Source organism: Chelonia mydas, chromosome 3 (assembly GCF_015237465.2).
Source record: "Chelonia mydas isolate rCheMyd1 chromosome 3, rCheMyd1.pri.v2, whole genome shotgun sequence".
Taxonomy (NCBI): Eukaryota; Metazoa; Chordata; order Testudines; family Cheloniidae; genus Chelonia; species Chelonia mydas.
This window is the reverse complement of record NC_057851.1, coordinates 32,049,007-32,065,841: the sequence shown is the minus strand read 5'-3', so window position 1 is coordinate 32,065,841 and position 16,835 is coordinate 32,049,007. Positions and strand designations below refer to the sequence as shown.

Below are 16,835 nucleotides of genomic sequence, written 5' to 3'. Positions count from 1 at the left end.
TACCTGAAGTAGCTGCATTTCAGTGGCTGCTAAAGAGACATCCTTATACTTCTCTCGCCCACCTTATAGGGAGGTTTGTAAAATATAATTAATATTTGTAAAGTGCTTTGGGATCTTTGTAAGAAGAAATTACAGAAATCATCAATAGTCATCAACAATTATCAAGTATCTGTATCATTATCTTTAGCATTCTGGATGGGCCATGTGCAATGGTGCATACAGAACTTTAATTCTATCAAAGTGAAGAGAAAAGAAAGGAACACATTAGCTTGAACAGTCTTGTTTCATTGTACCGCCTGCTATATATCATAAGTATATTAGCTCCAAGGAATGTGAATAGTCCATAAGGGCAAATAAGCTTGTGTGTGTAACTCAGATCTCATTAGCTCCATTACCCTCCTTATCAATACATTCAGGAAAGGCAGAAAGAGAGACAGCCTGGCTTTACTGGAGCTCTGCCTGACCAAGGAGTACTTGCATTCCATGGGCAGAGCATTCACTAGGGTTGGAAGAGGTAAGATTCTGAAAGCTACAGGACAAGTAAACCCCAGTTATCCAACCTGTGATTATCCACATTTGGTTATGCTCTCCACATCTGAAATTCCTTTATCCAAAACTGATTATCTGAACACTTCAGATATCTCCTAAGACAAATGTACAGTATAATCATAATTGTGAGTTCCTATTCTAGGCGTGTGTAGAGGGCCACCAGGCACTAGTGCGATACAAGTAATTAATAATAAGTAAACCAAATAAAATGTAAATTAACTAAATAAAAATGTGTTTGGATGGTTTTCTTCCTATTACACTTTTCTCCCTTGCATACACACACTTTACTGTGATGGAGGTAATGCCATGTTCAGTCATGCTCATGTACACGTTTTTAGAACATTTATTTACAAGAGATATTTATAGAGCAATTATGCTTATTTAATAAAGGAAATTAAATATAAACAAGATTAGAAATAAAATGCCATGTAATGTAGGTTTCCATCTTGAATTTCAGTTAAGCCCTGACCCTGCAAAGACTTACACACATGTTCAGCTTTATGCCTGGTGAGTAGCCCCAATCTGGGTACCCATGTGTATAAAGTTGAGCCTATACATAAGTCTTTGCAGGGTAGAGATCGTGTCCAGCTGCCTCTGCATAAAACATATGAATAGAAACCTCAGTACAGATAAAGTGCTGAAAAAACTGACTAAAATGAACGTTGCAAGTAGATTCTCCTTGTCTTTCTGCTTTACATTAATTCCATCAGAAGGCCAGCAAATAACATTGAGAGAGAACATTAATGCGTTAAAAAATAGGTTGGGGGAAAAATCTATGTAGAAAAATATTCTGTTTATTATTTACAAAATGTTTTATATGTTGATTTCCTCTCAGGTCCCCATTTCTAATGTGCCAGTATGCAGATTCTGCTCTCCTTCCACCTGCCTCTCTTTCAAATTTGAAGGTTTGACCTGCAGTTCAGATCTTTCCTTTTTTTGTATTGATGTGTTTGTATTTATTTACTCAGGGCCTGATTTTTCAGAGCCTATTACTGACGCATGAGCACTCATAGCTTCCACTGACTTCAAGAGGAGTTATTGGTACCCAGCACTTGGGAAAATCAGGCCCTCATTTATTTCACACTTCTGCAAGATGCCCGTCACGCTAATATCCAAATGCCAATGTTAGTAACAACACTGGGACTGTGGTTTCCAGCTTTCTGAATGTTGGATCACTTAATAGCTTTACTGCTGGACTATGTTTCAGATTCTCCTCCTGATTCTGCGTTCCTTGCACACCCAAAACTCACACTGAAGTCAGTTGGAGTTTGGGTATGCAAGGAATGCAGGATCAGGTTTTCTATGCAGTGATAGAATAAAATAACACTGTTAGAAATGCCAGCACATTCCTATCACCGTCTCATATACCTGGTACGTCCCTAATGATTTGTTGGTGGCTGCACCAGGGATGGTGGACAGCATGTGAGTTGTATTTTGCCCTATATACAAAGTACATTAGGCAGCAATGAAAGAGTTAGTATAAAAACACTGTTTAGATTGGGTAGAGGAAAGGGGAGACTCTTCTGCCTGAGAATTCTAGAGCAGCTTATTTGGATGGAAAAGAGCTGAGTGTAGTGCATTTCCAGGGAGGAAAAACAGAGGAAACAAGCAACTCACTGTAAATGCTGCCACACAAAAGCAGCTATAATGAACCACAGTGTTTTTTAATTAGGTGCAAAACAGTCCTCAGAACCTCTTCTCTGGAGGGGCTGGCATCAACTTCTTGGCATCCAGGGTTCTCCATCCTTTTGTATGACTCTTCAACTCTATTTTAAAAAACAATATATAAAAATACAACAAGTGATACATTCTATAACTACAAACGGCCATGAAATGAAAAGGTATATCTGACTGAAAATGCCCTGGCTGCAGAAAAATTCTAGAATGAAGCCAAAAATTAAATATACTGCAGTGTGCCACAAGGCACAACAACAAAACATGAACAGTTATTTATGAAGATGGGATTGACAATATGCACACTCACCGCCAAACCAAGTTCCTGAGACAAAAGAGGGTGCTCATTGCAGGGGATGCTCCTCTCCCCAGGTCTGTTTATTTTGCAACGGAGGGATCCCATAACCCCAGCACAGGTTCCTTTTATTCTGATCTGATTTCAGCTAGGAGCTGCTTGTTCCCATGAGACAACTTTCTCTCACCCTCCATTTATCTTTCTCCCTGCTGCATATGCAAACAGTACTAGGAAAACCTTGCTGCTTGGATGGCAAGCAAGCAATTCTTATAAAACATGGCTCTTCCACAACTAGCCTCTGAGGCATGTATGAGCAATGAAGGTTGTTTTCTCTACTCCTACAAAACGGATCATTTCAAACCCACTCAGGCATCTACTTGAATGACCAACAGAGCAAGATTCTGAAGTCACTCCCAAATCCAGGTGGACTGTATCTAATGAACAGCAATAACTAAGGGCCATATCTAAAGCAAGATTTTGTACAGCCAAGGGCATAATAGAGGGAAAGCCAAACGGCATCATACCACCCTCCCCCCTTCCCCACTCTTTCCCAGATCCTACTGCATGAATTGTGTGGGGCTGGGGCTCTGCATGTGCAGAGGAATGTGGCTGGGTGTGGTTTAGGTCAAAATTGGGATGATGGTTATTCTACCTGGCATTATACACCTCCAGACATGTGGAAGCTCTTGAGGATGTTCCCATGGAAGCTACTGTGGAGTACTGCAGTATTAAGCTCCTCCTCATTTCCCAGCTCTGCAACTTCTATGCCACCAAACCTCCAGGGAAGATGAGTGCTCCAAAAAGCTCCTGGCAGACCAGCTGAAAAGGAAGCTGTGCTGCCAGCGTAAAGAGGGTCCTGGGGAGTGACACAGCTCCATGTAGATACCCAGAGATTTGAACAGATTTCTGGATATCTAATATCTAAGTAATATTTAAGGTGATGCCCCCTTTCCACTCCACTATCGTGAAAACCTCTGGAATAATGCCTACAGAACTCTGTTTTGTGAGTAACTTATTTCTTCTCCCAGGAGAAAAAATTAGCCCAAACCTATAGGCTAGTCTTTGGCACAGATAATTAAGGTATGCAAGATAGTTAACCAGAAAGGAAGTCTAATTAGCTCTCTCATGCTAGGATGAAAAAATGCTTCTGCCACTGCTATACTTTTCCCTGTAGTGTTTGGATTCTCCTTCCAGAGTTTTTTTTAAGTTCATGATCATATGTAATTAATGGAGCATAAAACATCATTTTTACAATTTGGCAAAAACAGTGAGACTTGTGCAGTCTCTTAATACATCCTTGTCAAGGTCAATTTTAGGTTTATAAAATCTAGCTTAGCCCCCAAAATCAGAAAATTAAATTCTGAGAAGTTCTATAACTTTTTTATGAAAATGGTCAACATTGCACACTCATAGAATTTTCCAAAAAAAGAGCTTAAGCTAAATTCTGTAATGAATAATGAGTTTTCAACCTTATGAAATACTTCTGCACATTCACACTTATTCTAATACAACAGAGCATGGTGATGTTGAAAATGCAGTCTTTCACGTGAGATCTAAAACCAAGGTTCTGGCTTCTTGTAGCCATCAAAAATGGGAGTAATTACTAGAGATGGGCCACAACTCTACCTTCACTATGAATTTCTTTGAACTTGGGGGAATAAGGAAGTTATTCACCTCAGGCCCATCAGCACATCCAGTCATTCAAACTGGACGGATATACCCTTGTCGGTCAGTATTACTTGAGCAACAGGACAGTCTAGGCATATGGAAATCCTGGCCCCATTGGAGTAAATGGGAGTTTTGCTATTGATTTTAATTGGGTGAGGATTCCATCTCTGGTCTTATTCATTATTAAGACATACTTTTGGCGAAACAAACTGTTAGCTTCTAGCTCGGTTTCCTCCTCTGTTTTCTCCAGACCTCGTCCCTGCAGTCTCCGGATCCGCTCCTCAGGACTAACTGTCAACAGCAAGACAAGATCAGGCTTGAGCAGGTCCTCAGGCCACTGGTACACCTCATGTTGAGTTGGAGGAAGATTTTGCACTTTTCCACTTATTTCAGTGGCAATTGCATAGGCAGCTGTGCTGTGCCAATATCTGTCAGGAAAAGATACAGGAATGGGATGCATACATGACCATTTGAATAAATACATTAACATGATAAAACCTCCTAATAGAAGGAACCACTTACGTAAAAGAAATCAGTACCCTTTAATAATGCTAGCCTAATACACAGTCACAATGCGTGGGGGACCATTAAGATTTTGTACCCATAAATAATTCATCAAAGTAATAAAACAAAATGTCTAATTATTATTTGTTACTGTTAAGTAAAACATTAGAAAGAGGCTATGTATCATCCTGCTTAATGCTTAGGTGATGCAACAAATTTGGTAAGGAATGTGCAGTCCAGTCCTTAACCACATGTAAAAGCATGTGAACAGAAAGGGAGCATTATTAAAGGTTATTAATTTATTTTATATAAGTGTTTCTCTCCATCAGGGAAACACTTATATAAGTGTTGGATAGAAGGGTGGATAGAAAGCTGGCTAGATCGTTGGGCTCAGCGGGTAGTGATCAACGGCTCAATGTCTAGTTGGCAGCCGGTATCAAGCGGAGTACCCCAGGGGTCAGTCCTGGGGCCGGTTTTGTTCAACATCTTTATCAATGATCTGGATGATGGGATGGATTGCACCCTCAGCAAGTTCGCAGATAACGCTAAGCTGGGGGAAGAGGTAGATTCGCTGGAGGGTAGGGATAGGATCCAGAGCGACCTAGACAAATTGGAGGATTGGGCCAAAAGAAATCTGATGAGGTTCAACAAGGACAAGTGCAGAGTCCTGCACTTAGGATGGAAGAATCCCATGCACCGCTACAGGCTGGGGACTGACTGGCTAAACAGCAGTTCCGCAGAAAAGGACCTGGGGATTACAGTGGATGAGAAGCTGGATATGAGTCAGCAGTGTGCCCTTGTTGCCAAGAAGGTTAATGGCATATTTGGCTGCATTAGTAAGAGCATTGCGAGCAGATCTAGGGAACAGAGTAACAGCCGTGTTAGTCTGTATTCGCAAAAAGAAAAGGAGTACTTGTGGCACCTTAGAGACTAACCAATTTATTTGAGCATGAGCTTTCGTGAGCTACAGCTCACTTCATCGGATGCATACTGTGGAAACTGCAGAAGACATTATATACACAGAGACCATGAAACAATACCTCCTCCCACCCCACTCTCCTGCTGGTAATAGCTTATCTAAAGTGATCATCAAGTTGGGCCATTTCCAGCACAAATCCAGGTTTTCTCACCCTCCACCCCCCCCCCCAACACAAACTCACTCTCCTGCTGGTAATAGCCCATCCAAAGTGACCACTCTCTTTACAATGTGTATGATAATCAAGGTGGGCCATTTCCAGCACAAATCCAGCGCAGTTCCTGCTTGGCAAACAGAGGTGATTACCAATTTTATCGATGGCTTCTTCTCTCCGGGTCTGTTCTTCTTAGCTGATCTGTCTCGGTTTCCCTCAAGACAAGGCCTCAGTTGCCTTGAGACCCCTCTGGTTCACAGTCCTACTCGAACCCACGGAGCAGAGTTTTGGCTACTCTGTCTAGCAGCGTTGCTTCTTTAAGCATTAATTAAGGAATTCCAATAGTAATTTAATTTGCTTGTTTTTTTTTACTCTCTTTCCTCAAAGGAGTCACATGTTTTAAAAACATGCCCAGGGGGTGTGTGATTACTAAATTTTACCTAATTAATACTTTAGGAGGAGACTGCAGAGTGGTGCCAACTGAAAATTACTCCACAGTCACTCCCTCATCAATCATTCACTTCAGCCCCCTGCGTGATGTCCTTCAACAGGGACGACATGCCCTGGTCAGCCAATGCTCCATTCCAGATGTTCTACATGTGTTGTTTGCTTTCAAGTGGACATATTTGCTGACTCAAAGTCAGTATTGATCATACACGCAGCATGGAGCCAGTCAGTTTCACCTCTGGCATCTGCCTGATGGTATGAGAAGGATTCTGCTCCCAGAACCCTCTTTCGCAGTTCAGTCATGTCAAGCCATGTTCTCACCATTCATTCAGTATGGCCACACTAATTTGGCACCATCCCAACAAAAAGAGTACTCATATTTTTAACAGAATTGAGGAAATAAGATTTCTTGACTATGCTAATGAACTAGTAAATCGGACAGATTAGAGGACTCCTCTCCACCTGCATTGCTATCTTTTCATCTCTGTAGGGCTAAATGTGTTTTAAATTCAGTCACTTCATAAGAACATAAGAATGGCCATACTGCATCAGACCAATGGTCCATCTCGTCCAGTATCCTGTCTTCCGACGGTGGCTGTTGCCAGATGCTTCAGAGGGACTGAACAGAACTTTCAAACTTTCAAGAAGTTTTCAAGTGATCCATCTCCTGTCATCCAGCTTCTAGCAGTCAGAGGTCTAGGGACACCCAGAGCATGAGATTGCATCCCTGACCATCTTGTCTAATACCCATGGATGGACCTATCCTCCATGAACTTCTCTAATTCTTGTTTGAACCCAGTTATGCTTTTTGCCTTCGCAACAATCCCTGCCAATGAGTTCCACATGTTGACTGTGCATTGTGTGAAGAAGTGCTTCCTTGTTTGTTTTAAACCTGCTGCCTATTCTTTTCATTGAGTAACTCCTGATTCTTGTGTTATGTGAGGAGGTGAATAACACGACCCCATTCACTTTCTTCACATCATTCATGATTTGATAGACTTCTCTCATATCCCCCCTCACTCATCTCTTTCCCAAGCTGAGCACTCCCAGTCTTTTTACTCTCTTGTCAGGTGGAAGCTGTTCCATACCCCTAATCACTTTTGTTGCCCTACTCTGTACTTTTTCTAATTTTAATATATTTTTGAGATGGGGCAACTAGAACTGCAAGATGTATTCAAGGTGTGGGTGTACCATGGATTTATATAGTGGCATTATCATATTTTCTGCCTTATTATCTATCCCTTTCCTAATGGTTCCTAAAGTTTGCTTTTTTGACTGCCGCTGCACACTGAGCAGATGTTTTCAGAGAACTACCCATAATGACTTCGAAATCTCTTTATTGAGGGGTAACAGCTAATTTATACCCACATCATTTTGTATGTATCATTGGGATTATATTTTCAAGTGTGCATTACTTTGCATTTATCAACATTGAATTTCATTTGCCATTTTCTTGCCCTGTTTCGTGAGATCCGTTTGTAACTCTTCGCAGTCAGCTTTGGATTTAACTCTCTTGAGTAATTTTGTAACATTTGCAGATTTTACCTGTTTACCCCTTTTTCCAGATCATTTATGAATATGCTGAACAGCATGGATCCTACTACCGACCCTCGGGGGACCCCCACTATTTACCTCTCTCCACTGTGAAAACTGACTGTTTATTCTTAATCTTTGTTTTCTATCTTTTAACTAATTACTGATCCATGAGAGATCTTCCCTTATCCCTAACTCCTTTCTTTGCTTAAGAGCCTTTGGCGATGAACCTTGTCAAAGGCTTTTTGAAAGTCCACACACACTGTATCAGCTGTATCTCCCTTGTCCGTATGTTTGCTGAAACCCTCAAAGAATTCTAGTAGATTGATGTGGCATGAATTCCCTTTATAAAAGATGTGTTGACTCTTCCCCATCATATTGTGTTCATCTGTGTGTCTGATAGTTCTGTGCTTTACTGTAGTTTAAACCAATTTGCCTGGCACTGAAGTTAGGCTTACTGACCTGTAATTGCCAGGATTACCTCTGGAGCCTTTTTTAAAAATCCATGTTAAATCAGCTATCCTCAAGTCATCTATCTGGTTATAGAGACAGATTTAAGTTATAGGGTACATATCACATTTGGTAGTTCTACAATTGCATATTTGAGTTCCTTCAGAACTCTTGAGTGAATACCATCTGGTCCCAGTGACTTATTACTGTTTAATTTAGCACTTTGTTCCAAAACCTCTGCTACTGAGAACTCCATCTGGGACAGTTCCTCAGATATGTCACCTAAAAAGAATGGCTCAGGTGTGGGAATCTCCCCACATCCTCTGCAATGAAAACCAATGCAAAGAATTAATTTAGCTTCTCTGCTGTGGCCTTGTCTTCCTTGAGTTCTCCTTTAGCACCTTGATTGTCCAGTCGTCCCTCGGATGGTTTGGCAGGCTTCTGACTTCTGATGTACTTAAAGAAAAACATTGCTGCTAGTTTGTGTGTCTTTTGCTAGTTGCTTTTCAAATTCTTTTTTCATATGCCTAATTATACTTTTACACTTGACTTGCCAGAATTTGTTCCTTCTACTTTCCCAGTAGGATTTGATTTCAAATTTTCAAGGATGTTTTTTTGTCTCTACCTGCCTTTTTTACTTTGTTATATAGCCATGGTGTTGTTTTTGGTCCTCTCACTGTCGTTGTTGGTTTTGGTTTTTTTCGTTGTTTTTTTTTTGTGGGGGGAGTATACATAGAGACTTAAACTATATCATAGTATTCTTAAGAAGTTTCCAGGCAGCTTGCAGGCTTTTCACTCATGACTGTTCCTTTTAATTTCCATTTAACTAACTTCCTCATTTTTGTTTAGTTCCCCTTTTTGAAAGTGAAATGTTACTGTGGTGGGTTTCTTTGGCATTTTCCCTCTACAAGGATGTTAAATTCAATGACATTATGGTCACTATCACCAAGTGATTCAGCTACATTCACCTCTTGGACCAGATTTTGTGCACCACTAAGGACTAAATTACGAATTCCCTCTCCCCTTGTGGATTCCAGGACTAGCTGTACCAAGCAGCAGTCATCAATAGTGTCTAGAAATTTAATCTCTGCATCCTCTTCTGAGGTGACATATTCCCAGTCAATATGGGGATAGTCAAAATCCCCCATTAGTATTTGGTTTTCTAGTTTTGTAGCCTCTCATCTCCCTGAGCATTTCTCTATCACCATGACCATCCTGGTCAGGTGATCGGTATTATATTCCTACTGCTTTACTCTTATTATTGAAGCACAGAATTTCTATTCATAGAGATTCAATGGTACTGTTTGAATCTTACTATATTTGACTCTATGCTTTCTTTCACATATAGTGCCTCTCCCGCACCAGCACAACCTACTCTGTCATTCCTATATATATTGTATCCTGTTATTACTGTGGCCCATTGATTACGATTGTTTCTGTGATGCCTATTAATATCCTCATTTAATAAGTACTTATAAAAATGTTCAATATTTAGTTCTCTGACTTCATGTAATGTAATTGAATGGGACTCTTTTTTTGTTTCACTGTTTCTCTTCCATTCCTACCTGTACTTATCCTCCTCTATCCTCTCCTTTTTACTAGGATATGAAGTATCCCCTGTAATAAATTCTCCCCTAAGGTATGTGTGGTCCTCTGCACCAGTCAGTTTTATCCCAGGCCTTAGTTTAAAAACTCACCTGCAACCTTTTTAATTTTACATCCCAGCAATGTGGTTCTGTTTTAGTTCAGGTGGAGCCCATCCTTCCAGTATATGGTCCTCCTTTCCCCCAAGGGATCACCAGGTACTAATAAATCTAAATCCCTCCTCCAAACACCATCAAATAGTCCATGAATTGTGACCCTGCAGTTCTGTCAGTCTAACTGACCATGTGTGTGGAACTGGAAGCATTTCAGAGAATGCTACCATGATGGTCCTGGAATGTCATCTCTTACCTGGAAGCCTAAATTTGGCCTCCACAACCTCTCCTCTACCTTTTCCTATGTCATTGGTACCTACATGTACCATAACCACTGGCTCCTCCCAAGACCCGCACATAAATCTATCTAGATGTTTCAAGAGATCCGCAACCTTTGTATCTTCAATTTACATTCATCTAAAACAGCCTTACAGCCAGCTGCAATTGGCAGTCTGCGCTCTCTTTAGGTTTGTTGCAACTACGCAGTAGTGTATTAAGGAATCTTGCACAGTACCTGCCTGCGCTATGCCTGGCTACTTGAGAACTGAACTTTTAGCCATTCGCAACATAGCAGCATCACACACAGCAACGGAACTGCTTTGATGTTACAGCATTGTCTTTTGAGACATACAGCTGCCATAATAATCTGGTTGTTGTGCTTCATGACCCAAGTTGATGCTGACGACGGTATTACTGTGGCTAAAACGGCCGATGTGCGAGCGGCAGTCCTTGCCACATGAAGTGCGTCGGTAGCTCGATGCTGAGGAAGAGATCACAATCTGTGCCTGCTGAGTCCACCACCGTTTAGAACTCAGCCTCTGTGCCTCAAGATCCATACGGCAGTTAATCTTGAACTGGGAACCTCATTGTTTACTATTGCTCACCAGCATGATCCATCTGTTGCTGATGACTCACAGCTGTCAGTGTCAGTGCTGCACTGTTTCAAGTTATGCTTCCTCCACTGGCTTATACAAGCTGGTGAGAAGTGCATTCACAGCGTGTCCTTGAAGTGTTTCTTCTGGCTGCCTTGTATGCAGTTGCCGACTTTCAGTTCACCAAACTGCAACTGCCTTGGCATTCTAGTATCATCCATCCTCAATAGGTGACCATCCCAGCATAGCTGTGATGAGATAAGCATGGCTTCAATCCCTGTGGAGTGACTACGTTACAGAACTTCATTACTGGTAACTTTATCATGCCATTTAATGCAGAATATGTCATGCAGAGGTCATAAATGGAACTCTTCTAGAAGCTTAATATGATGTAGCAGGTCCAGGTCTCACACTGATACAAGTTAGACAGCACAATTGCTTTTTAAACTTAACTTGGTTTGAAGCTTAATATGTTGCTGCTAGACTCTGCCTGAAAATCTGTCAAATGATTAACCAGCTTTGTTGATACGACTTGTCAGCTCCTTGTCTGTAGTAACATCATTTGACAATATATTACCAAGATAGTAAAAGTCTGTAACAACATTCCGTTCATTGTGTGTTGCTGACGGTGACTGTTCATTTCATGTAGGGTTCCCCCGGCACAGGTTGATACATGACCTCTATCTTTTTCAGATTGTCAGCCTGTACCTTTCTGCAGACTCTGCGAATCTGTCCCTAATCAATTGTATCTCTTCTGAAGTATGTGCCTCTAGAACACAGTCATCGGCACACAGCAGCTCATGAACAATTGCCTCAAAGACCTTCACAGCGCAAGCCTGCTCAGATTCAATTATTTTCCAGAGGATCGGAAATGTATTCCAATACCAGCATTCAGGTCTCCTATAGCATCACTGAGCATTGCTGCACACAAGAAATTAAACAAGAGCACACCATTTACATAGCACTGTTTAATATCTTTAGTGATAGGAAATGGGTCAGCCAGAATACCATCTACTCATACTTTTTCGAGCACGCCGTCATGAACTATCCTCAGAATGTCGGTGAATTTTTCTGGACAACCAAGCTTATGTAATAGCCCATAGCCCACGTCTCTGTTGATGTCAAATGCTTTAGTCAGGTCAATAAAGACAGCATAAAGGTCCTATTTCTGTTCTCTGCATTTCTCCTGCATCTGATGGCCTACAAATATCATAATATGCCTGGTTAAAGACAATACTATCAAGCTGCCTTTTTTCATATGCACTTAAACCACCAACCAGAATTAAGTAGAAATACATAAATATTTTCCAGGCTACCACCAAAGTAATGCTAACGACAAGAAAGATAACTCAGGTAGCTTTGCTTGTCACATTGAAAGAATGGATGGTCACATTCAAACAACAGGAAAATATTTTTTACAAACCTGTCTACAACCACAGGTGACTCGGTGGATGCTTTTGCTATTTCTGAAGCAACAATGTAGTTGCCCAGAGCATAAAATGCCCTCCTGATGAGTGTTGGTTCATCATCAAAAGTCTTCCTCCACTGGCTGATACAAGCTGGTGGTGACCTTAAGAGAAGTGCATTCAGTGAGTCCTTGACCGACTGGGTTACAGTTGTTTTGCCTACAGTTAACATACAAATAAAAAATCTTTAGACATATAGCATGGCACAACATAACAATTAGCTTTAATTTTTAAAAATGCAAAAGAAAAGTTCTTTTCCTTTAATCTGCAAAACACATTTTGATATATTTATCTAATATCTTACTACGTATCTTGACTGTTGTTATAGGACAGGGTTTTGACTATGCCACAGTATGCTTCTATCTGACTATTTGAGTTCTTATCACAGTTTCTGTGTAGTACCTATAAGAGTTTATCAGAGCTATATTTGCTTGCGGGGTTATCTTTACCTGCACCCTGTCTCTTTAAGGATTTGGAGCTCTGCTGAAGAGATCAAAGGGAATACAGCAGTGACACAAGAAGTGATCCCAGGAGGGTTGTTGTATGTTGTGCTCCAGTGAGACTGAGCTGGTGTGGAACCTGTCCAAGGTGTGGTTTGTTTATTTATATTATAAACCCCCCATTTAAAACACCCATGCTTTGGAAAGGTAATACCTAGTCAGAGTCATTTCCCCCTTTTGCCAGTAGCCTGACTCTATTGCCCTTTAGGCCATCTGCTCATATGGTAACTTTTCTACATTTCAGTTTCAATAACTTTATTGACATGGCAGGGTACACAGATGTTGCCGAATTAATTCCTGGTATCATTCTGTTCACTTCAGTGGAGTGACACCATGATGAATTTTGCTCCCTGTTTAGGCGTGGTTCCCTACAACTGAAAATGCAGAATGCGCAGATCTTCAGAGGCATTTACAATGCTGTTCTGTGAAAAGCAATTACTGGTTGCTCAAAAGTACCTTGATTCTCCCCTTCTCCAAGAGACTAAGGGCTGAACTGTGCACAACAGCTCTTGTTTCCAATATTCTACTTTGCCTACCTGAGTGCTCTTCCAATGACATTAGTAGAAAATTTGCACATGAAGTGAAAAATTGCTTTGGAGTTGAGATCTGCCATGCAAATCTGGGAGGAGAATTTTGATCTTTGTGACTTGCTCTTCTGGGCTCTGCCAACCACTTCTGAAGTCTTATTTTTGAACATCTCATGAGCCTTAAGCATGCACAGAAGTCACATCAGACAATATTTTAACAATTATTCAGTTGTGATTCTATATTCACATTATGCACCTACCTGTTGCATCTAATCCTTCAATAACTATGACAGGAAAATCTCCCTTTTTTGAATGCTTGGGGCATTTATCCACTAGATCAAGGACAGCTGTGGCTTCAGGGATTAACGATGTGCACTGTAATAAATGTAACATTGATTACTCAACGAGCACCTGGTACACAGGTATTTTTCAAAAGACCATATTTAACTGGAAAGGGTAAAGTTTAATAGAGAAGGACAATACAATTTTAAGACAGACATAAGAATCAAAGTCTTTGATTTGAACAATCCCAATCTTTGGTCCAGATATGGTGATTCTGCTCCATCTCTTCTTAAAAACAGGGATATGTTTTCTAAAAAAGAAGATAGTAAGGAAAGGTGGAGTAAACTCCTCAGGTGTAAGGGCTGCTAAAGTTACTCTGAAAAATTATCTGAAAGCAATGGAGCTAGCACTTTAAATAGGACTTCATTAATCATTTACTAAAAGTAACCTGTTTACGTACACGTAACTTCTTATTACACTCAAGTACTTACAAGAAGAAGTATGGCTTATTGGATAGGGCACTGTGCTGGGACGCAGGAGACCTGGCTTTGTCATTGGCCTGCTGGGCGACCTTGGGCAAGTCACTTCACTGTTCTGTGACTCAGTTTCCCCTTCTGTAAAATGAGGATACTCTCACACACCTCATTTGTAAAGCACTTTGAGATCGATTGATGAAAAGTGCTATGCATTATGATTCCACAGCCTGCCGGCCGGTGCCTCATTTCATGTAAGCTGGTGTCATTCAGAAGTAACGTCCACTTAAGTCAGTAGAACGACCCTGGGGTGTGAGTTCAGTTTCAGGGTGTTAGCCGATGGCCAGAGATGTTTGGTGAGGTGCCAGCTATGCCCGTTTTATGCCATCTGTGACTTTAACCGCTAGGATGCACTGTCCCTTCGCGGCGGGCAGCCCGGGCTAGGCTGACGGATGCCCCAAGGTCCTAACCACCCGTGACTTTAACTGCTAGAGCTCGGAGCTCCTTCGCAGCGGGCAGTCAGCACTGACTGACAGGTGCCCCAATGGCAGCACTAAGAGCCTCTCCACACCTGTGACTTTAACTGCTAGAGCTCAGAGCTCCTTCGCAGCGGGCAGTCAGGATTGACTGACAGGCGCCCCAAGAGTTTGCCCCGTGGAGGCGGCACAACTCAACGCTAGGCTCTTAGTACTCTCACCTTATGGCCAGGCTTTATAGCCAAAACGGCTGAGGTTCTTTAATTGTGTTGGCTGCTTTACAGTAAACCAGAGAAACAAGTCAGGCTTATGCACAATGGTTACCAAAATTTATTAAACTAGATTCTAATCATGTGGTTACAAAATTGCTAGTGCCTACTTATTTAAATGTAGAGATGTTACACACACAAACAAGTTACAAAACTGAAGCCACAATCCCAAAGAAAAAGAAACGAAGTATAGAGCTCTATTTCAAAATATGTGTACACTAAAGATAGGAGATCAGGTGTGGGTGCTTCTTACCCTCCTTGCATCTCTCGATTCCAGTGGTGCCAAGCCAGGATCGGTCACTCAATTCCGCGGAAAGACGAATAAGGGACAAGGCTTAGGGACCCTCTTAGCTGCAGAAGCTTTGGGAGGCTGTCACTTATCTGACCAGCAGATAGATAGTGAAAAGCACTCAAAAATCATGGTGCTGTAGGTCCCCTACTTATACCTCTGTACTCCTTTATTCTCTTTCTCCTTTCTATGCCAAATTGGGGCTGGTCTGTCGGGGTGATGCCAGCTCTCCCAAGAGTAGTTCACACTTGCAAGGGAGAAACAATAAGTTTCGACTACTGGACATTCCTTTTATCAGGGTAAATATTTTCCCACCTAGGATGTTGGTGTGTGTGCATCATGCTGTTTTAGTAGGGGCTAAGAGCCATGTCTGTCACAGCGCCTCTGCCTGCTGTGAGCCTAATCGTTGTATATGTTCCCAGAGGCACATTGTAGCAGCACACCTGTGCTTCTCACAGCTTCAAAGGCTGTGCTGGAGTGCCCTGTTGCTTTGGCTCCCCTGTGTTTCCAGCAACGCTGGTCTGAGGGGGGGGGAGGGGGGGGGCTGGCTGTCTGGCTACACAGGGTAAGCGTGCGCCTCTACACAAAAAATAAGACCGTGGGAAAGTAGGATGCAGCATCCTAGGTGAAGACGCGAATTGCTAAGCAGGCCCAGGGCGCCAGGGGTTAAGAAGGGAAAATTGGTCATGGACCCGATCCCCCCAATCCCCATTGATTGGGCGAATGTCAATACAGAGTTGCTATCAAAGGATTGCACTATGGGAAAGGACCAGGCGCAGAGCCCCTGGGGACCTGCCGCCAGGCTGAGCTCCCCAGTGCAGCTTCCTTCATTTCCCTCTGAACGGGCCCCTGCCCGGGATCTCACCTGCTCCACCACGCTGCGGGCGGCCTCCAGGGAGAGGAACACGGCGGCTTGGCGAAGGCCGGGCACTGCGGGGTGCAGCGGCGGCTCCTCGGCGGCCACCACTCGGGCCCTGCGGAGCAGCTCTCTGCCGCCCGCCCCTCGCAGGGCCCACAGGCACTGCCACAGCTCGCCCCGCTCGCCCGCCTCGTACACGCCCAGCGGCGGCGGCAGCTCGCCCTGGCCCCGCAGCAGTTCCTCCAGGGCGCGCTCGGTCTCCGCGCCTCCCTGCGGGTCCTGGATGAGGAAGCCCTTCTCCAGCGCAGCCTGCGCCCCGGGGGCGCTGTAGCAGAGGAGCCCCAGGACCCGGCACCTCCCGAAGGGCCCCTGCCTCAGCCTCTGCTGCAAACGCCGGTGCAGCCTGGCCGCCGGGACGCTAGGGGCGGCGGGGACGCAGAGGGAATAGCACCGCGCCGGAGCGGGCAGAAAGCAGCGGGGCTCGGGGCGGCCGCTGCCGCCTGCGCCCTCGCTGCCGCTGAGGGTGAAGCAGACCAGGTCCGAGCCGGGCCCCTCCACAGCGAAGCACGGTCGCGCCTGTGCGGAGCAGCCCGCGGGAGGCGCCGCCATGGCGGAGAGCGAGCGGGGCAGCAGCAGCGTGAGGCTGGCCAGGCGGCTGCGGCAGAGCATCCCGCACCGAGCGCCCCGCGACAGCTACGCGGAGAAACGAAACCGAGCGGGCGGCAAGGCGTCTCCGCCCCCTCCATGGCAGCTGCGGGGGCAGGGAAACCCGATAAGGCGGCGCGGGGGGGAAACGAAAGCGAGCGGGTAGTTTGTTACCCGCCCAGCCCTCCAGCTATCAGCAGGGCTTGTACTGGAGCTGAAAACCAAAGGTA

General features: G+C 43.5%; 1 protein-coding gene across 3 annotated transcripts; it reads right to left on the bottom strand.

Annotated features, from left to right (window-relative positions):
- Positions 1 to 287: 287 nt before the first annotated feature.
- Positions 288 to 16,835, bottom strand: CMPK2 (cytidine/uridine monophosphate kinase 2). Of its 3 annotated transcripts, XR_006289382.1 has the most exons (6): positions 15,967 to 16,741; positions 13,573 to 13,687; positions 12,243 to 12,444; positions 4,381 to 4,614; positions 2,534 to 2,727; positions 2,163 to 2,315 (listed from the first exon to the last, which is right to left on the bottom strand). XR_006289382.1 is itself a non-coding variant. In XM_037894118.2 (5 exons), the coding sequence occupies exons 1-5, from the start codon at positions 16,627 to 16,629 to the stop codon at positions 2,192 to 2,194; spliced, it is 1,338 nt and encodes a 445-aa protein (XP_037750046.1). In that variant the 5' UTR covers positions 16,630 to 16,835; the 3' UTR covers positions 288 to 2,191. The 3 variants fall into 3 exon arrangements, 2 of the variants coding, with proteins under 2 accessions (XP_037750046.1, XP_043398223.1); XM_037894118.2 differs by lacking the exon at positions 2,534 to 2,727 and having other exon boundaries at positions 288 to 2,315; positions 15,967 to 16,835; XM_043542288.1 differs by lacking the exon at positions 2,163 to 2,315 and having other exon boundaries at positions 2,325 to 2,727.